Source organism: Oxyura jamaicensis, chromosome 19, assembly GCF_011077185.1.
Source record: "Oxyura jamaicensis isolate SHBP4307 breed ruddy duck chromosome 19, BPBGC_Ojam_1.0, whole genome shotgun sequence".
Lineage (NCBI taxonomy): Eukaryota > Metazoa > Chordata > Aves > Anseriformes > Anatidae > Oxyura > Oxyura jamaicensis.
Genome location: NC_048911.1, coordinates 5,549,867 through 5,570,626, shown reverse-complemented (window position 1 = coordinate 5,570,626; position 20,760 = coordinate 5,549,867). Strand labels below are relative to the sequence as shown.

At 48.5% G+C, this 20,760-nt stretch overlaps 3 protein-coding genes and 2 non-coding genes across 5 annotated transcripts in view; 1 reads left to right on the top strand and 4 right to left on the bottom strand.

The window, feature by feature from the left end:
• Positions 1–5,907, top strand: part of PHKG1 (phosphorylase kinase catalytic subunit gamma 1) — a 6,369-nt gene extending 462 nt beyond the window's left edge. Inside the window, exons 2-10 of the mRNA XM_035343233.1 lie at positions 1,072–1,195; positions 1,624–1,799; positions 2,170–2,224; positions 2,789–2,854; positions 3,087–3,250; positions 3,701–3,791; positions 4,564–4,717; positions 4,797–4,922; positions 5,585–5,907. Of these exons, the coding sequence (XP_035199124.1) occupies positions 1,113–1,195; positions 1,624–1,799; positions 2,170–2,224; positions 2,789–2,854; positions 3,087–3,250; positions 3,701–3,791; positions 4,564–4,717; positions 4,797–4,922; positions 5,585–5,836 (1,167 nt within the window). The 5' untranslated portion in view covers positions 1,072–1,112 and the 3' untranslated portion in view covers positions 5,837–5,907. The remainder of the gene's footprint in view (positions 1–1,071; positions 1,196–1,623; positions 1,800–2,169; positions 2,225–2,788; positions 2,855–3,086; positions 3,251–3,700; positions 3,792–4,563; positions 4,718–4,796; positions 4,923–5,584) is intronic.
• A 719-nt stretch (positions 5,908–6,626) lies between these two features.
• SUMF2 (sulfatase modifying factor 2) lies at positions 6,627–11,422 on the bottom strand. The gene is made up of 9 exons (XM_035343234.1): positions 11,327–11,422; positions 10,814–10,970; positions 9,818–9,932; positions 9,125–9,169; positions 8,734–8,884; positions 8,419–8,474; positions 7,886–7,970; positions 7,199–7,361; positions 6,627–6,853 (listed from the first exon to the last, which is right to left on the bottom strand). Exons 1-9 carry the CDS (start codon positions 11,382–11,384, stop codon positions 6,748–6,750), a joined length of 936 nt encoding a protein of 311 aa, XP_035199125.1. The 5' UTR covers positions 11,385–11,422; the 3' UTR covers positions 6,627–6,747.
• Positions 11,423–12,623: 1,201 nt separating this feature from the next.
• Positions 12,624–19,643, bottom strand: CCT6A (chaperonin containing TCP1 subunit 6A). Its single transcript, XM_035343253.1, has 14 exons — positions 19,461–19,643; positions 19,221–19,284; positions 17,749–17,883; positions 16,961–17,134; positions 16,696–16,799; positions 15,860–15,970; positions 15,400–15,559; positions 15,074–15,156; positions 14,587–14,683; positions 14,028–14,175; positions 13,774–13,907; positions 13,563–13,665; positions 13,152–13,224; positions 12,624–12,980 (listed from the first exon to the last, which is right to left on the bottom strand). The coding sequence occupies exons 1-14, from the start codon at positions 19,592–19,594 to the stop codon at positions 12,908–12,910; spliced, it is 1,593 nt and encodes a 530-aa protein (XP_035199144.1). The 5' UTR covers positions 19,595–19,643; the 3' UTR covers positions 12,624–12,907.
• On the bottom strand, positions 16,114–16,249 carry LOC118176480. Its single transcript, XR_004755429.1, has one exon. It is a non-coding gene; the product is annotated as a small nucleolar RNA SNORA15 (small nucleolar RNA).
• LOC118176481 lies at positions 17,267–17,398 on the bottom strand. The gene has a single exon (XR_004755430.1). It is a non-coding gene; the product is annotated as a small nucleolar RNA SNORA22 (small nucleolar RNA).
• Positions 19,644–20,760: the final 1,117 nt, after the last annotated feature.

Genomic DNA, 20,760 nt, shown 5'->3' with positions numbered 1-20,760 from the left:
CCCCCCCCCCCCCCCCTTTCCTTCATACAGGGCCCTGTCGCTGCGCCTCGCGTTTATAAGTCGTGGTGGCGTTGCTGAGCTTTATAAATTCCATTTAGGGCCATTGATAGGTTTATGTATTCCATTAATTTTCATTAAGGCTCTCTTAGATACCCGCCACCCCCCCCCCCCCCCCCCCCCCTTGACAGGAGGCCCAGTGACCGGACAGCGTCAACCCTGATAATCGGGTCAGGACGGACACGCTTCAGGAACGGGATTTAAACTGCCCTGAGATGGGAGCCAGCCTGCCAGCAGCCCCACTGCCGTACCGCCAGCTTGGCTCGGAGCGAAGGGCAAGGGAGAGCCCACGGTGCCAGAGCTGGAAGCCTCGGGGCCCGGCCGTAACCGCTCAGCCCAAGCTTTGCTGCTGTATCGCAGCTGCTTTCCCTGCCAGCATTCACAAAAAGCAGGAACGAGCTGAGGACGTCCCGTTCCCTCCCGGTGCTTACAAAGAGAAACCGGTGAAAATCAGGGCTCAGGATGACTGGTTAATTTCCACGCTGCTATCCCAAAGCTCAAAATATTGCCACATCGCTGCTCCTCCAGCACGGACACAAAAAAACAACACCAAAACCAAAGGAGAGCCGCCTTTCAGGAGTTTTTGGGTGTACGCGTGCACCCAAGGAAGCTCACGCTACTCTGCACTACTTGCCCTGCAGCTTGGCCCCGGCTGACCCCGCAGCAGTCCCCACCCTGCCCAAACAGCCCTCATCACCCACCTCCTCTCCTCAGTCCTTTCCCTTTTTAACATTTTTTTTTCCTACTTTTGCTCAGCCACAGCCTTTTGGACAGCATCATGTCAGAAGTAATGAGGTTGGGGGTAGGGAAAAAAAAAAGTATTTGAAATTATGAGAAGTGGGGGTGGGAGAAGAGGTAGATTTCAAGGCTTTGTGGGGTCTGTGGGTTGTGGGGGTGTGGTTTTTTATATTTTTTCTTTTTCTTTGGGTGAATGCTGCTGCTGGGGACCTTTGGACCTCATGCTCGCATGCTGCTGCAGTGCACCGGCAGCACATGGCTCTTTTCTCCTTGCAGCCCCTTCCTGCCCGTGAGCGAGCACCAGGCAGGAGCCAGCCATGACGAAGGAGGAAGACCTCCCCGACTGGAGCTCGTCCAAGGAGTTTTATGAAAAATATGAGCCGAAGGAGGTTTTGGGCAGGTAAAGCTTGGTTTTAGCAAATTGCTGTTTTGCCCATTCCGGTACCTGATAGCAGCAGAGTCCCACAGGAATCTGATCCTAATAGAGCCCCTAGCATCACGGGGTTAAAAATAGCAAAGAAGTGTTTTCCATCAGCTCAAAATCTGTCCCACCAAGACAGCATAACAAAGTGAGATGAGTTTGGGAAGGAAAGCACTGTGGTGCATCCACAGAGTTGGGCTGGGCAGGAAGAAGCAGCCTGCCCCAGCTCAGGACCCTTCCCAGGAGCAGCAGCACGGCCTTGGGGTGGTCAGAGCCCAGGCCATGCTCACACCATCCCCCTGAAAATTAGTAGTTAGAAAGCAATTTGAGCCTAACCTCCCCGCAACATCTCAGCGTGCTAACGGGGAACAGAAAGCACCCTGTCTTTCCCGTGCTGTCCCTGGCAGGGGGGTGAGCAGCGTCGTCCGTCGGTGCATTCACAAAGCCACGAGGCAGGAGTATGCCGTGAAGATCATCGACATCACGGCGGGCAACATATCCCCCAAGGAGGTGCAGGAGCTGCGGGAAGCCACCGCCAAGGAGATCGACATCCTCCGGAAAGTCTCAGGCCACCCCAACGTCAGTGAGTTGGGGTCTGGGTGTTGGGGAAGAGGTTTTTCTGACTCATTTATTTTTCAGGGCGTTCCCAGGAAGGGTTTGGGGATGAAATCCCCAGAATTCAGACCTCCATGAGCCCCGTGGTCCTCGCAGGACACAGGGCACCTGCTCCAAGCAGCCTTTGCTCAACCTTTGCACACGTGCCAGCAGCTCCCAGGCCACCCTATCTCCTTCCTGCTCTCCCACTCCAAACATTAACAAATATCACCTCATCAATTTAACTAGCAATTAGATCAGCAATTTTTAGCCCATTATTAGAAAGGAACACGTTATGCATGGGGTATGCGGCAAGGAACGTGCTGCACCATGCTCACAGCCCCTGTCTTTCATTGCAGTCCAGCTGAAGGACAGCTACGAATCCAGCACCTTCTTCTTCTTGGTATTTGACCTGTAAGTACCCGCTCACCCAGCACCTCCTGCTCCCTGAGCCCCAGCTGCCCCCATTTCTCCTCGTTTTCACCCCGTGAACAGCCAGCAACCTAAACTCTCCCCAGCGCCTTCTGACCCAGACAGGGCAAAGCGGGGGCACGACCAGGGCTCATGTCAGGTAGAAAAGAGCCAGCTCACTGCAGCCTTGCCCCCGTTTCCCCTCTGTCAGCAGCTCAGGTTTCCCTGTAACCTTTGGTGGGAGCCCTCAGGCGTCTCTGCAGGTTATTTATATGCCCAGCAGGACCAGGGCTCGCGTGGCGCCACAACGTATGACAGCGGGGAGGCGCAATGGATGTCAGAGTGAGCTGGCACTGGGAGAGCCTTGCCTCGTCCTGTGTGCTCTGGAAACAACCTTTCCTCCTCCTGCTTGGCATTTTGTGACAACATCTAGTCCTTTTTAACCCTATTTTATTAATGTGTCAGCTTGTCATTTCATCCAGCGGGTGCCCTGGGGCTGTTACAGGGCAGCGAGCCCCAGGCAGTCCTCCCCAGGAGTTTGGGTCTCTTTTTCCCTCCCATACGCAGGATGAAGAGAGGGGAGCTCTTCGACTACCTCACCGAGAAAGTCACCTTAAGCGAGAAGGAAACCAGGTAAGGCTGAAAACCATGCTGCAAAAGCAGAGCACAGGTTCAAAGGACAACCCTGCAGTGGGCGCAGCACCCACGAGCAAAATAGCAAAATACCCCCCCCCCAGGCTGTGTCCCCACACCTGGCTGTTGAGGTTTTTGCATGGGGCTGAGCTCTTTGGTCCCTGTCCCCATCCCTGGGAGCACGGTGCTGAGGGGCGTTGGGACTATCAGAGGTGCTGTCACCCATCCCCAGGAAGATCATGCGCGCGCTGCTGGAAGTGATCCAGTACCTCCACTCCATCAACATCGTCCACCGCGACCTGAAGCCGGAGAACATCCTCCTGGACGATGACATGAACATTAAGCTGACGGACTTCGGCTTCTCTTGCCAGCTGCGTGAGAACGAGAAGCTCAAAGGTAGGTACATGGCGAGGCGGGCATGATGCTGGGCTGGCCCAGCCACCAGTTAACACGGTGCCTATGGCAAGCTGGTGGAGCCCCTCCAGCCCCAGTGGGCTCACTCTTTTCAATGACGATATTGTTGCCCCTTAGGAAAACCATCCCATTTTTCCACTTTTTCTTCCTGTTGTCCAGTTGACCCACATCACCGCATTCATAAAGTTTTTCCCGTATGCTACCCTGCGAAGGGCCAGTTATCCAACAACGGGCATCACCTCCCACCAGGACGCCCATTGCTCTCCTCACTCGCATTTTATAATTCATTGTAATTCACCAAGAAAAGTCACAAGCAAGGTGCACACGAGATGCACTTACTGCCATCACCATCACTACAACGATCCCACCCGGATCCAGACACCCCTTGTTGTCTGTGGGTCACTAAGGGGATGCTCTGCCCCTGTTTTGCAGAAATCTGTGGCACACCCGGCTACCTAGCCCCCGAAATCCTGCAGTGCTCCATGGATGATGAGCACCAGGGCTATGGGAAGGAAGTGGACATGTGAGTGAGATGCCTGCCCTCCTGCCCTCAGCCCCTGGGGTGCTTCCAAAGTGATTGTAGTTCAAGGCACAGCAGGAGCTGCTCCTTGCTGGTCAGTGGCTGGGGACCAGCTGTAGGGTTTGTGAGGAGCTGAATGATGCACCTAAAAACAGGGGGTTGCAAGGGGCTGGCCTGGCAAGCAGGGAGCTGTGGGAGCAGTAGCTGTGCCCATGTCCCCAGGGGAGAGCCCAGAGCTGCTGGAGCCCAGCAGGGGCTTTGCCACACGCTCTGTTGCCTTTGGGCTCAGATCTGCAGCGGTCAGAGCTGCAACCAACCCCTTGAGACACACAGGGGCATTTCAGCCTCCTCTCAGCTTAGCTACCTCCAACACACCCCATGGCAGGACACTGTGTGCCACTGCCTGGGCACCTCCAGGTCCCACATCTCCCTGCCCTAAAAAAACAAAAAGCACACCACCAAGTAAGGTGCATGCCTCCAGCTCAGCTTCTTCCTGCAGCACCAGGAGAGCAGCCCCACACCACCACCATCTGCATGACTCAAAGACCTGCTGCTCCCTGTGACTCGTTAGGGCTAACGAGCCCCAGCAGCGAGCTCAGCCCCCTCATCAGAACCAAGCAGAGCAGTTTCCTCCTGGTTTTCCAGGCTGCCCGGGCCACTTCCACCCCATTAACCCCTGGCTGAGGGGAGGCATGGAGTCACCCTTGGGGTGCAGATCCAGCTGGGCACCCCATGAGTGCTGCTGGGGCTGGTGTGTCCCCCTGTGTCCCCGCAGGTGGAGCACCGGGGTGATCATGTACACCCTGCTGGCCGGCTCGCCTCCCTTCTGGCACCGCAAGCAGATGCTGATGCTGCGGATGATCATGAACGGGGACTACCAGTTCGGCTCCCCAGAGTGGGACGACCGCTCTGACACCGTCAAGGACCTGGTGGGTGCTCAAGGACAGGAAAACCTGGGGGGGAGCAGGTGCCTGGGACACCCCGAGTCGATCCCATGCCTTCCCGCAGATCTCCCGGTTCCTTGTGGTGGACCCCCGGCAGCGGTACACGGCCAGCGAGGCACTGGCACACCCCTTCTTCCAGCAGTACGACGTGGAAGAGGTTCGGCACTTCAGCCCCTTCCGGAAATTCAAGGTGAGGTTGCTGCTGGTGCACCTAGGAACGAGGGCATCCAACAACCCAGAGCCAGAGCCCGGGAGGTGAGCGGTGGGCTGGACTTCCTAGCTAAGGCGGGAGAAACTGGGCATTCAACGAGGCTGGTGGACCAAGGCTTTGGCAGGACACAGCAGCCAGGTTGGAGATGCTTCTCTGAGCAGTGTTTCACTTTCTGGTACCTCCTAAGGGCTTTTTCACAGAGGGAGGGGTAAATAAAAAGAGAGAAAATAAAAAGAGAGAAAAACCTGCCTCAAAAAAAAAAAATTACTTTCAAGGGGAAATCAGTGAATCTGACTTCACACAGATGCATCAAATGATGCAGAGTGATAAAACAGAGCAATCCTTTCCCCTCTCCTATAGCTAATTATTAGGACTATGTTACTATGTTAGGATAAATATTAGGGCAGTGCAAAAGGTAGCCAAAATGGCATTACATGAAATGTGCAGGGCTGACATGGTTTTGATGTTAAAATCACAGCTGGAGAAAGCTCATACCACTTGCGTGGAACTAAATAACGGTGCAGGAGCTGGGCTCCCTCCTGACTCCCCTGTGCAATAGCAGCAATGTGGGGCACGTTAGCCCCAGTCCAGTCCCTGGGTGGGACCCGATCAGGAATTCACCTGTCCCCCTTGTGCTGCAGGTGATCTGCCTGACCGTCCTGGCATCCGTCCGCATTTACTACCAGTACCGAATGGTCAAGGCGGTGACACGGGAGCTGGTGGTGCGGGACCCGTACGCTCTGAAGCCCGTCCGCAAGCTGATCGATGCTTGCGCCTTCAGGACCTACCGGCACTGGGTGAAGAAGGGGGAGGCGCAGAACAGAGCCGCTCTCTTCGAGAACACCTGCAAGGCCGTCTTGCTGACCCTGGCAGCGGAGGAAGAGCTGTTTTGATCGCAGCATCTCTGCTGCATAAGCTGATGGGTTTGCTCAGAGTTAAGGCAAATAAAACGTTTCAAAACCCACCGGTGATTTCTTGTACTTTTTCTTAAAAATACTGCTGGCCTCAAGTTAGGTGCAAACAGCTGTACAGCCTGTGGTTTGCCCTGGGGGTATATCCCAGTATGAGCTTCCTCCACAATCACTGTAAGGGACCACTCTGGAGAAGCCACCTCCAATAGAGCTGCAGCCCAGTGCTGGACCCCACAGGATGAGCAGGGCCCAGGACTCCTGCACCATTGGGCTGGAGGAGAGGCAGCCCACAGCAAATTTGTAGCCCTCATGTGCTGGCTGTAACTTCCAAGCTGGGTTACTGACTTGTGTCATCCATGCACTTGGACAGACACACGTGGCTCTGTCACGAAGGGACAGTAAAGGTGCCTCACTTTGCCTGGGAAAGCTCAGGGCTGTACGGAGCTGGGATTTCCCAAGGAGACAGGCACTGATGTGCACCACCCTGCCAGGGACATGTCCCCACTGCCTCCTCTGCAGTGGCTGGCAGGGACCTGGCAAAGGAGGGAACAAGCACTGGGCAGGCAGACAGCAGCAGTGCCTGTGCTGGGCTGGAATCAGAGCAGCTCTGAGCCAGCCCAGTGCATTGGGGTCACATATGTACATCCCTCTGCTTGTCTGAAACACACGCTAAAAGGAGAGCTGTGATGTCCACACCAAGAAGATGTTAGAGAGAACACCCTGCCTGTCATTCCCACTAACTGCTCAGTGCCCAGACATTCCTGTTCAGAAATGAGTTTTAGCTGAAAGTACTTTTCATTTTTAAAACTGCCTGGGTTTAATGAAAGTGACTGTTGAGGATTACTGTTCATCTCCACAGGAGAAAGTGTCTACAGTCTTTCCAAGTGACCTCTTCAGAGTTCAGGTTTGGTCCTGCTTTTCTTAGCGGTGTGGTCTGGGATGTCAGCAGCGCAGCGGAAGCTGAGGTTATCAGACGCTGAGTCTGGTGTGTTCCCCATTCTTGGATGGAAAAAAGATATCCAGAGTTAGGGAACCGTCATAGTTTAATGCTTAAATCATTGAATGTGACCCTGTGTAACAGACTACAAACATCTTCAACGTACCCGAGTAATTTCTAGAAAACATTTAACTATAAATTCTTGATGGAAAATAAAAAAATACTTGAGAAGCAATAGGAATGTGGTTACAGCAGTAAAATTTTTAGCAGTATCTGCAGTATGTTCTCCTAAATGCTTCTCAGAAAAAACAAGTAGGAACAGACATCCACCTTTTAAAATAACGCCCCCTTCTTACACCACCAAGGAAGAAATTGCGAAGCAGTGCTCGGGCACTGCACAGACCTACCTGGTGGTAACACGAGCTTTGTGATTTGCAGACCCATCCGCAGTGTCAATCCAAGAGGCCCCTCTCAGGACGTGCATCTTCTGAGCACGCTGCCTCGAGCGTCCTGGTGCCAGGTACTCTGACGCAGTCCACTCCCAAGTGTTCCCCAGCAGATCGTAGAGCCCTGAGACACAAGAGGTTCTGCATGAGGATAACGGGAGCACATCTGCAGGGGCTGCAAAAGCACTTTGGTGTATGGGAAAGGGATGCAACATTTAAAGTGTCACTGGAAACGTGGTTTAGTGGTGAGACTAAGAATGAGAATCTCATTACTGTATTGCTAACTAACTGCAGATAGACCTCCAACAAACCTTTCATCTTAAATGTCTCATCGTTTTCCATCTGCAGGAGGGAATGGCATCTGCTGCCCTCCAGCGTGCCTGGGATTTTCAGATAAATCACACAGCAGTGCAAAATAACTGTTACTAAGATCAAGGGATGGTTTGGTGCATTGAAGTGCAGCAGGTGTACATCAGCCAGCTGCGGTAACAACCCTCAATGCTTTTACTGTACTCATTCCACCAAGATGCTGATGTGATTCCATTTCACATTTGAAACTTCTACAACTACGGGGTTTTATACTTAGCGCTAAATGGATGTTAGGGAGCAGATATCACCCCAAAACCACAACCAGGATGAACACCATACCATAGTTGTTCTGAGGTGAGAATGCTGCCACTGGTGACACCCCGTGATAACCATCTTCAGCTGTGTCAACCCTTGGGAAATCGCCCTGTGTGAAGAAAGACCATGCTGAGCAAAGAGACTGCAGAGAAGAAGGAAAAAAAAAGCTTTTATTGTTTTTAAAAACAAAACCTTGTTACACTCAAATAATGGAAATAACTCTTCATTGCAAATTAACTCTACATGGCATTTGTGTCCAAGAGAGCAAGTCACTCATCTAAAGTTCTCCTGAGGGAAAAAACAGCAACATGCTTTTCAAAAAAACTGATGTATGATTTTTGGGGAGAACTGAAGTCCCAGCTTCCCAGGGAAATTAGGCTGAGTCTGTTCCCTCTAACAATATTTCAGAGTACCCCTCAGGAGCTGATCTTCAGGACCTTGCAGGTAGGTCTGTATTGCTTCCCAGGAGCATGCTCTGACAGCTACACATACACTGCATTCAAGATAAACGCCATCAAAAGAGCTCAGCTGAGATGGGATGATTTGTAGCATCTTACCTGCCACAGGTTTGTACGGTTTGGCTGAAACTTGTTTCCCCAGGGATACAGCCTTTCTGTCAAGGAAGAAGAGACCAGTTACCCCACGAGTCAGCCCAGTGCTGGATCGCCCATTTTTAACCAGGATTTTGTGACTGTCCTCTTAAGCCACTACTTATTCCAGTCCCAGGCTGAAAAAAGTCATTCAGCCCCCTAGATTAACCTCTGAAAACATCTCTGTATTGAGAGGCCCAAGCCTTCGTGGATCTGGTAAAACAAAAATTGCTTGATGACTTGATGTGGGTTTGGGAAAAGGTCCCAGCCTGTCCTACGTACGCTCCAGTCCTCCCCGTGCGGCAAACTCCCACTCTTCCTCAGCAGGGAGCCTCTTCCCCTTCCACTCACAGAACGCCCGTGCATCATTCCAGCTCACATGCAGCACCGGGTGGTCCAGCCTGTCCTTGATGCTGGAGCCAGGACCTGCAGGCTGGGAAGCATTGCATTGAGCAGATCTTACATGATTTAAACATTTTTCAACAACAACAACAAAAAGAAATAGAAGACAGACCAGACCAGGGTGGGAAACCTGTACAAAGGAACCAGATGTGTTTTTTTACCCCCCTGTTCAGTCAGAAAGGCTCAGCATACACAAAGATGTGCATGCTCCCAGCAGAGCTTGGCTCTGCCCCAGCAGGGAGAGGACTCACCGTGCCTGATTTTTGCTCACCTGTCGCCAGAAAGCCTTCTCAATCGGCAGCCACCAAGGGGCAGACTAGAAAAAGAAATGACACCGGATTAAAGCTGTACCAGTGACCCCCCCCCAGTACCATGCACACTTAACTTGTTCTACAGCACTAGTTGGAAAGAAGAGCATGTGTTAGTCTGGAAATGGTTAAATGCTGTGGTTTGATCCAGGTTATCACAGGCATTTTAATATTGCTTTTCAACAGAGTAGAGAATCTGCTTTTAAAAGTAAAAACAAATCAAGAAGTCCATGGCATTTATTTTTTCTGGTTTAGGATTTAATTAATAAACTCATTTCAAACATACTTTGCTCTCTCCCTGCTCACTGGAAGATCTAGAGAGCCAAGTCTGGCAGCATTTGGGGAGGATGTAAACAGAAGAGGCCTTAAACCAATCCAGGCTCAATCCTGCTGTTCAGTTTCAAAAGCAAAACAAGCCCAGGCTAAGGAAAAGAAGCCTTGAGGAAGGCCAGGCTGGGCGGTAGCTGTTACTCAGCAGAAAAGCAATACATACTGCAATCAGCAAGGTTCTGCCCTCATGGGTTTTGTGCTTACAACAAGGAGGTCAGACAGTAATGTGAGCAGAACCATCACCTCCATTATCATCACTGAGTCATCCCCAGGGGCATCACCCACCTGCTGAAACCTCTCAAATTCCAGGTGGGATGCAGATTTACCTCCAGTTTTTGGGTGACTTTTTTTTTCATCTCTTCCGATACGAAATCCTCAAAGACAAAGCTCCAGCCAAATGCTTCTGCTTCTGTTTTGAATTTCTTTTCTCTAACAAACTCCCTGGCATAAACACAACATGCTCAGGCATCTGGGTAAGAGGTCAAGACTCACACCAGCAAATACCACGAGCTGCACATACAACAAGGCCAGAGCAATGCAAACGTACAAGAGCTAGAGACACCCGGATCTGCAGGGAGTCCCAGCTCCTCGCTGGCACAGCTCTGATGGGTTTGACAGGTAAGGATTTAAATGGTCTGATCTCAATCCCTTCATGGGACTGATGGTTAGGTTTAACATTATGTAAGTAAAGTTCTATTGCACCCTGCTCTGTGGCAAAATGCAACTGCACCAATCAAAAATCCCTGCCATTAAAAGCTGCAGCTGCTATTAGTTATATGCCCCCCAAATCCAACAAATGTTATGTGCTGCTGAATAACCTCCCCTTGTCTCTGTCCCATTCATTTCTCCATCACCTAAGAACAGACTTTTGCTGTATGCTGCTGGGCAGCTGCTGGTGTCTGGAAACGATAGCTCTTAACCAACAAGGTCTCAGCCAGGCAAGTAAAGGCATTTCCCCCAGTACATTCACCAGTGCTTTGCACAAGAACATCTATAAAGTACACGGAGGAGTGATCCAGTATTTTACAAAGGGAAACTGAACCTATAGCAACCCGAAATCTGAAATAGCACAGCCCTATTAGTAATAACAACAAAGCACATTACATTTGCAAGCTACAGGGGTAAGATCCTTCAGCTTGCATGTGTAATAGTGATTTGTTACTGACAGACCTATTTTTTGTGCTAATGGAACTGCTAGGAGTGTGTAAACATTACCCTCCAGACCCCAGAAAAAGCTTCCAGACCCCAGAAGACCCAGCACCAAGAGCCACGTCCTGCTGGCAGCTCCCCACAGACTAAAGAGATCCAAAACTTTGTCTTACCTGAAATCCCTGTTTGTGACGGGATATTTGTCAATAGCAAATGGCTTCACGGTCACCTCCCTGACAGGCCCTTCTTCATTTCTGTTCTCTGGGGAACTGGATCCCATCTGAAATGTCCCACCAGGCAGCTGCACCATGCTTTCATCTTTTTCATATGCTAAAAAAGTGAAGTAATTCAGTACAAGAACATTAACTTGTAAATATGAATGCACAGGACAGCATACTTTAATTGCCAAGAAGTTGCTTTATATACAGGAGATATGGTGCAACATAGTAACTGACTACGATTAGCACATATATATATTTAAATAAGCTATATTTTAAGGTCTCATTTTCAGCATTTCTCTTGGGAAATCAACAGCTTCAGTCAGGCCAAATCAGCAAATCCCTTAAAGCAATCCTTTGCTGCATTTGAAGAAAGGGAACCTGTGCAGTGAAGTGATTTCAAACCATCCCTGCAAGGATCCACAAGGCAGGCGGACAAACAAGAGCAGCACAAGCTCCCTAACTCACCAAGCAGGGCTTGGCTGCAGCCCAACACGCAGCAGCAAGCCACAAGCGTGAGGCGCATCTCCGTGGGAGCAGTGCAAAAAGAAAAGTGAGTCGGCAGCGGAACCAAAAGGCTTTGACCCAGAAGTGCTCCAGGCTCGGGGAAGTGTTTCCGGGAGGGAAGGGACGCACTTCCCTGTGCCAGCACGCCACATGCCAGGCCTGCTGCACCCACTGAGCAGATGCTTTTCCTTTCAAAAAGGAGGGGTAAAAAAAAAAGGATACTTTCTACCATGTTGATTGCACATGGAAGTTTAAAGTATTTCACCTCCACGCATGCAAAGCCTCTTAGTAGTGGTGCCACTGATAAAGCCACCACCATTTGAGCATGCTCTTCATGCAAGTTTTGTTTTTAAGAAGGTTGCTCGTTCAAGTCAGGCAGCTGGCTGTGATGAGGGGGGATGAAAGAATCCCTCTGTCAGCTCTACAGCAAGCTGCCACCTTCAGGCCTACTCTAGGGCACAGCCCCAACTTCAGGGTAGCTGCCCTGGGAGCCATTCCAGGCAGCTTTCCCTTTCCAGCCACCGGCAAAGATCCTAAGAAACCAGTGACAGCTCTGAGTGAAAGCACCAGAGACCTGAGCACTTGTGCACACGCTTTATTTGTCCCCTTGTAACCCAACTTCCCCCTTGCACACACTGGAGATGTTTGCACTTTAGATGTATCCCACTTGACAGAGACCTGTATTTTGACTCCTCAGTCTGTTAATGACAAAGAGCATGAGGAGCATTTGGCAAGACCACCTTAACACTGCAGTAAGCTGTTTTTCACCCTGTTCAGCTACCCGCTTAATGAGGTTTTCGTTCAGAATTCTGCTTAGATCTGATGTAGGGTTAGCAGCCCATGAATACTTACCCAGAGCACAAAGTGGTAAATGGTGAAAAGCTACCAGTGTTACGAGGATGCCACCTCAACACACGCCCCCAACGACTCTGGAACACATTAACTAAGTTTTGTGACCAAAACTGTGAACTATGAAGTGATCTGCTTAATCCAGCTGTGTGATATAGTGCTCCAACTCCATTTAAACCCACATTACTCCAGAAGCAGCGTCTTGAGCAGTATTTTCACAACCCTGAGAGCTGTTAATTACTGTCACAGCAAGTACTGGAATTGATAATGGAATAATGAGGTCCAGCACACAAAGCCAGGAGTCAGGAAACACAAATCAAAGCCCGTAGTCCAGTGCTGTTCACAATGGTGGTAAAAGTTCAAGGACCTCAGCCACAGAATGCAAGGTTTTCAATAACTGACACCGAGAAAGCACAGAACATAACAGTTTATTGGGTAAAAAGGACAGCAACTTCAGTTGTACACTTCAGAGAAGTCAAAAATAAATAACTGATTTTTAGAACCGAATATTGGAATAGTTGCTAACATTTTGAGTGGCCACGTTTACCAAAGTGCTGCTCATTACAGCAGAGTGACTTCTGTTGCTGGGAAAATCCACCATGGCTAAGAAAAGAGCACCTTCGGGTGGATTTCCTGAAGAGATCCCATGGGGCACTACTGGGGCTGACCTCCATCCCTGCCCGCAGATGCAGTTCAGCCTTTAAGAGACGACATTCCCGCTCGCATGATTTCATCCACCAAGAGAATGTTGCTAGCAATCACCGTGCTAGAAATACAAAATGAATATTGTTAGAGTATGTGCTTCAACAAAGACAACCCAGTCTTACTTCCACCCTTCAAGACCCCCTCCTCTCCATAGGAACCCTTGGTTCCACGTTACTCTATCAATTTCAGCCAAAGACCCATTACTAATTACAGTGAAAGCTGTAACACTTACCATGAATGAAGCAGTTGCTTTTTGACATTGTAGTTATCCCAGATTCCAGCTGCTGCAGCTACCATTGGCTCACCTAGGAAAGAGGCACAAGCACCTAAATAACCAGCTTACACCATTCAAGGCAAGACTCTCTGCAGTTTAACACCTGGTATTATTTGCCACGTGTAACGTAACACAAACATTACAAGCATGTGAGGCTGACTGCAGCAACAGCACATGGAATTCTGCAGAGCTTTTCATGAAATCAAGTTTGGCTTTCTGCACTAAGAGCAATTTTATGCTTCAAGGACCTGGGCCATGATAGGTCTTTGCCTTCTAGGAACACCTCTTCTGTCATTCAGAAGTAATTGTTTTGCTACTTTGTATCAGTGTGGCAGTAAATTTTACCAGAGCATCTTGTTTGGTTCTTACCAGTGTTCAAATCAACTCCAGTGAGCTGCCCTGATTCTGTGTGTTCTGTTTGCACCTTCACTAGTGTTTCCTGGGGATCATAACCAGAGTTCTGAGCGAGAACCTTTGAGGAAAAAAAAAACATCATTTCATGTTAATTTAAGGAGAGCTGCAGAAAACACAATGGATCTCATCACGCTTTAAAGCCCCGTAACTCCAGAGTTCCTTATACCTTAGGAATGATGAGCAGAGCATCAGCAAAAGCTTGAACTCCAAGCTGGGCTCTTCCTTTGACATTAGGTTTATGCTTAACAAGTGCGTTAGCTACTGCCACTTCCAGCGCACCTGCTCCTGGAACCACACACCCTGCAAGGGAAAGCACTAACATTGAGACTTCACAATAAGCACCCTTTCCAATCTAAGCAGTTAATTTAACCTCGAAGTTGGTGAATTTTGTCTAAGTCACTAGACAGAGTAGAGACTTACCATCCTCGATAGCGTTTTTAACAGCACGCAGACCGTCTCTTACTGCATCCTTGATTTGTGTCAGCGTGTGCTTATTCGGTCCCCTGATCAACAGGGTAACGGAGCGGGGGTTGTCACACTTCTCAATAAAGGTGTACTTCTCCTCACCCTAGAAACAGGGTTAGGCATTCACATCATATGTATTGAGCAACTGTACATGTAATTAAGAAAATGAGCAGACACTTCCAGTTCAGAACACTCCAAGAAGCAATGGGAAGCAGAACCTAAGCAGAAAGAACCTAGCAGAACCTTATTTCCATTTTCTCAATTTTACAGGTATTAAATGTATAATATGGAAAGAACAGGAAAAGGCACTATGGCAAGAGCAAGCATCTAGGTAGATGTTCACATACAAGAGACACTAGGATTTGAAATCCCATCAGCCTTTGTTCATATTCCAATACAGCTCTTAAAATATAAAGAGAATTCCATGGAGTCACATCAGTACACAAGAAGACTGTGCCAAGTGCTATCAGCAGGTATTTAAGGTAGCTTCAACTACAAGCTTAGCTGTACATACCAGCGTATACTCATAGACGAGGCCTGCATGGCCCAGGCAGTCAGGGGTGAGATCCTCCACAGAGTTCATAGCAGTACCACCACATGCCAGGGTCAGTCTGGAAGAATTCAGTTAGAGCTTAGCAGTCGTTTTGTATTAAGTAAAATCTCAAGTCACCACTAAGGACAATGATATTTCAGTATGCAGAATACTACAGTTACTAGGCTTGTAACTGTTTTCTTTTTATGTAAGAGCAACTCTTCATAAGCAGTAAGCTTGTAGAATTAAGCGTCTTCAACACCTGAAGCACACTGATAGCTCCAATTCCTGTGTCACTCTGTGTGCTGAACTGACAGTTCCAGTTTGTACAAAATACCCCAAATTTCTCTCATAAGGAGACTGAAGCACACTTCTTAGTGACAGTCCTTAAAGGTGGATTCAAGCCAAACCTAACTCACTAAATTAGTCTGTAACAAGTTATTTACCCCTTCCTTCCCCAGGAACTGACCTTTCCATGTTCCTCCTTTTAGCTCTGCGCAAAGCAACTATTCCCTCTTTCGCAAGTGCATCCAAGGAAAATGGGTCAATTCCCTAGAAACAAAGAAAGCGACCACCAGGATAAGCAAAAGTAAGAAAATCTCTCAGTCTGACATTACTAAGTTTTTCAGGGCTCAAAGAATATCTCAAGCAGGAACTGCACGCACATATTCAAAAGCACATCAACTTCAATTTAGTTGTGTCTGAAGAACTATAAAAAGCCAAGCAGCACGCAGCTTGCCAAGAAAGCCCACATTTCAAGTTATTTTTTCTACTTAGTTATACCATTCATCTCACCTTCTGGTTGATCACAACAAATCCTTTATCTGAATCACCACAGACTCTTTTTTTCAAGTCTATGATTTTGTTCACTCTGTCTTCAATGAACTTTCTTTCTGCTTTTACTAGCTTCTCTCTCTCTTCTGCACTTTTGTAGAAGAATCCAGAGCTCACCTCTCTGGAGGGGGAAAAGAAAGCAGTAGGAAAATGAGTTGTCATCTATGCTGTGGAAATAATTTTTTAAGTGCATAAGAAATCCCCCTTCAGCAACATTATAAAAATCAATATGCAGATTTCAGCTCAGTTGCTAACTTCCCTTTTCCAGAAGAGGGCTGCAGAGGAACACCACCTCTTCCATTCCACCTTCTACACTACCTGCCCTGCTCTGGAAGGGAGCTTGTGCAGTCCTTTTGCCACTTGTTTAGACACACCTTAAAAAAAAAAAGGATTTCTGCTCATCTTGCTTCTGGGTACTTACGTTTTCTCGTATTCTAGAGATACGTTGCAAGTAAGAACGTAGGCATCTTCCACTCTTTTCTTCATGTCAGGATGGCGAGCACCATGATCCAAAACCAGCCCTCTAATCAGCCTGAAAGATGAGAAAGCATTTTGTGTGCCAATGAACACACGGAGATGAGCACCTCATGGAAGTGCAGACTAGGGAGTTAACTAACAATGGAACTGGTTCAGAATGAATTGGCTTTGTGTTTTTGTAAGGAGTAAATAACGATAATGTATCCCACTTCCAAGGGCATGCCTGTTCACATATAAAAAGCACACCAATCACAATGTAAAGAGGGAATTTATTCTGGCATAGTGTCTGACTGCAGTAGCTACTGAGAAAAGCTAGTGCAGAATTCATCCATGCCACTGACATAAACGTAGGAGCCTACTGAATAAACAACTGGATGACTACAACCCTGTTTCCATGTACTGAATGCTATTTTCCACTTGTAATAAAGAGACAGTAGTTTTTTTTTTTTTTTTTTTTTTTTTTTAAAAAAAAAAGGTATAGATAAGAAGTGAATGACCACGTCCACCCATAACAAAGCAGAAATCTGAGGCAGTGCTACTCTTTGCTATTCAAACATCTTTTGTCAGGGAATCAAGTTCAGTTACTGGGAGATTTCTACTCTCTAGGTGATTCATAGCTGAACTCTCCATTTCTGCCTTTCTTTTACTCCCTCCCTAGTGACTTTCCCAGCTGTAGCTTTAAAGCATACAAGTTCTTCTTTTAAAAAGAAAACAATGTCCCCAGGCTATTCAAGTATCAGGACACCATTAAAATGAAGCTCAAAGATACTTCTTACTTACGCTGTGTCAGTTTCTGATTTGTGTTTCATCTCCATAATCTCTACCATGTGGAGGTCAATAGGCTCATCTTGTTTTCTGACTGCCAGAACAGAATCTACTACAGCCTGGAAGAGAGAGGAGAACAGAAAGTCCCCAAAAGGGCCATTAGTCTTTCCAAGCGCAAACCTTCATCCTCCTATCCACCCTTTGCCCAAGGAATAACCACAGCAGCTTAAAACTTGGACCTCTTTGCATGACAAGTGGCTGAAAACACATGTACACTTGCCTCTGTTAGGATGTCAGCAAGTTCAGTGTGAACTTTAGTCCGGAGGGATGTTCTGGCAACATCTATAAGGGTCTCCCTGTCCATTTCCTTGGTCACTTTGACCTGCTCCAAGACTTCAAGTGCTTTTTCCTTTGCAATCTCAAATCCTTCTGCTACTATTCTAGGGTGCAAGCCCTAGGGTGCAAGAAAAGAAGGGAAATCATCAGACAACAATAAGATAAATAGGTATTTTCCCACAAGTAGAACCTGTGGTTTCAAATCATGTAACATCAAAACACAGGGTACATGCATGCTACAGGGACAATAAAATGTTCTGTCCTTCTGAATACATATAAAAGGAATGCCAGTCCTTCCAATGCAGAGGAAAAGCACAGGTTACTCTAGCACAGAATTAAAACCAAGGGAACTACAAAGCACACTTGGGTGTTCACTGTGCAACACGAACGTATTCTGCAACTTACACTCCCCCACGTGTCTATTATCAGAGAGCATCTCCTTGTTAACATGCAGTAAGTGTTTAATTCAAACAAAATAACCAGAAATAAAAACATTTATCAAGCACAACCTTATTAAATCCTCCAGTATCCCCAATGAGCAGTTTAGAACAAATCTTGGTCCTCCTCTGTAGCTTATCTCTATTTTACAAGTTCTGTGGTATGCTCATTTTAAGCAGAAAATGTATGTTTTCACGTCTGATTTATGAACACTAAGCACACAACACAGAAGCTGAACAGTATTAAGTGAAGCTTTTCACTTGCATACCTGCAAGAGAGGCACTAAACACATACCTCAGAAATATAGAGATCTGCCTGCTTTAGGAGCTCTCCAATGATCAAGACGTTTGAGGTGGTGCCATCTCCAGTGATGTCATCTTGTGCTGTAGCTACTTTTGCTATCAAGGAGGCTGTGGGGTGTTGTATTTGCTAAACAAAAGTAAGAAGCTGAACTGTAAGCCACACAACAATGGTAGAGAAAGCAAGTGATCTGAAATCAGCACTGTATTTTATTAACAGGCAATGTTTTAATTATTCCTGTCAATTTAGCTACTTTCAACAACAATTCCAGTTAGTAACAACAAAAACCACACTAGGACAATAAGTATCTTGAATTAATCTGCATCACACAGTCTTTTTTACCCCTGAAGACCCAGCAAGTCTCTGGTGAAGAGCAATAGGCCCTTATGGGCGGTCCTGTGTGAAGCAGAAAGTTGCTCTTAATAATCCTTGTGGATCCCTTCCAACTAGGGATATTCTGTGATCTGCACAGAACAACACTGCATGCTGTTAGCCCAAGCTATTCCTCACCTACAGAGCTTCGCTTGACAGAGCCCTTTTCTCCTTATGAACCAGGTGCACCAAGACAACTACAACTGGACTGTTTGGGGCACTAAGAACAGTTTAGAACTAATCTAGTTCTCTGCATGATCAATGCTGTACACACCCTAACTGTTTTATTATTTGACAGTTGCTTTATTTGCTCTTGTACAACTGAAAACCAACATTCAGTCAGTTTCTCATCAGTTCCTCTGCTAAGCAGTACACTGGTGTTCCAGCTCTGAAGATGGATGGAAAATAATTGCTGTCTGGCCAAAGTTCACAACTACCACCATGACTGCAGGGTGCTTACACAAGTCAGACTTTCAATTTAAAGAAAAACATGTTATCACTTAGCACCCCCAACTGTTGAATGAAGATTATTTTAGCATAGGCTGGAGCCTATGAAACTACAGAATAGCATCAATCAATATTTGAGGAGACTGGTGCTGGGTACTGGGACCCATCCATGGCTGCTGCAGAGCCAGGGACAGAGTGGGACCAGCTCTGTACAACGTGCCCCATGCAGATGGGTGGCTGCACTTTCACCTTCCCTGCGGGCCTGGTGTTACACCAACTGCAACCACCTTGCAGCTTTAAACATTTTTCCAAATAATGCACTTATGAAGCGCTCTGATGCGATCAACTTTAGTAAAATAAAATTATGTGTTTCCTAAATAAAACATAGGGTAAGAAGAGCGCTTATATTATTTAAGCAGTTCATACTTCCTTTGTATGGAAACTGCCACATTAGTACACCAACTTCATTCAAAACCTAGCAAACTGCACTTACTCCTTTACACTCTTCCCAAAGACTATTTCCCCCTCAACACACGGGGCCAAAGACCCTAGAACCACAACGGGGGGCAGCGATGGACACGGCCCCCTTTACCCAGGCAATAGGGAGGAGAACAGGCCCAGGCCCAGAGCCCCCCCTTCCTGCTCACCATTTCCTGCAGCAGCACGTTGCCATCTTTGGTCAGCTTGATGTCTCCGGCGCCTGAAACCAGCCTGCGGGCGATACCAGGAGGAGGTGAGCATGAGTAGGACCCCTCAAAGCCCCACACTCCGCCTCTCCCCCGCCCCCCCGTTTCCCCTCAGGCCCCAAGGGCTGAGGCGCACGGCGGGAAGGCCGCGGCCTCCTCCCTCCCCCATCCCCAACGGAGGCGCGGGGGGGGTTCCCTCACATCTTCATGGTGCCCTTGGGGCCCAGGTTGGTCCTCAGCACGTCCTGCAGCCCGCGGGCCGCGCTGATGTTCACGGCCAGCGCCGCCTGGGCGCGAGCCACCTCAGCTTTGGGGTTGAGCGCCTTCACCGCCATGGCCGCTGCCGCTCCCCTCAGCTCCGCGCCGCGCACTGGGCGGGAACGGCGCCGGCCGCGCCTCCCCGCCCGCCCCTTCTAGAACACTCCGGCGGCTGCGCGTCCCCATTGGTCCGTGGGCGCCAAACCCGCGCTTCTATTGGCTGCGAGGACTGTCGATCTGGAGGGCAGCTCCCGCCTACCGTCTCTCCCCTCCTCCTGAGGCGCTGAAGGGAACGGGGTCCTGAGGGAATGGAGGCGAGAGGCATGGCGTGGCATGGCTTAGCGTGGCATGGCATGGCGTGGCGTGGCATGGCATGGTTCGGCTCGCCTCATGCTTAGCAGTGAATGTGTAAACGAGGTCTTTGATCAGGCAGGGGTACTCGCTCGTGAATCCCACCCACTCATGTGACAGACACCCCCTGGGGCCGGTGCACAGAACCATGAGAATAAATAATTAAACCTGCTGATTTAACCTTAGATCGAGCAGATTAATAGTTAAGCAGCGTGGATTAATAATCGAAATGGGTCTTGGTAAAAAGCCAGAGCTGAGGTTAATCAAAGTTTCTTAAGGTGTTGTGTGGGCCCACCAAGGCCAGCAGCTTCTCAGTGGGATCTTCCCAGCCACCACAGCGCAGCCCTGCTCGCTGCCGTGGCCTTTCACTTCGCAAGTCTCTGTAACTGGGGTAAAATTCTCCCCAGGCAACACTGAGGTGTCCTGTGAGACCTGTGCAAGAAAAAATAATGTTAGTCAAGGGAACCTGAATGGGGTGTTGGAAGCCTTTGGCTGATAGGGCCAATGAGGGCCCAGTCCTTGAGTATGCACAACATACGCCTTTTAGTGGCTTTCAGCTCCACAAAGGCTGAAGATGCAGAATTTCCCTTGGGAAGGGCTTGAGAGCTCTTGCCAGGTCTCCTTACAAATACCACAGGCACAAATTGCACCAAATTTGGCTCCCACATTGCCCCATCCACGCCTGTGTCCCCTAACACCTGCCCGCTGCAGGGGCGATTGGCAATATCAGGCATGACACAACCCTCTCGTTATTTCAACTGTTTTGTAAGGAAAGTCCCTGCCCCAGAATAATCGTGGCCTGTGGCTGCAAAGCTGTGCCGGGAAGATCCAGGCCAAGTGGTTTTCGGTATTCCTGCAGCCTGACTGCTCCAGAGGGCACTAACCCCCAGCA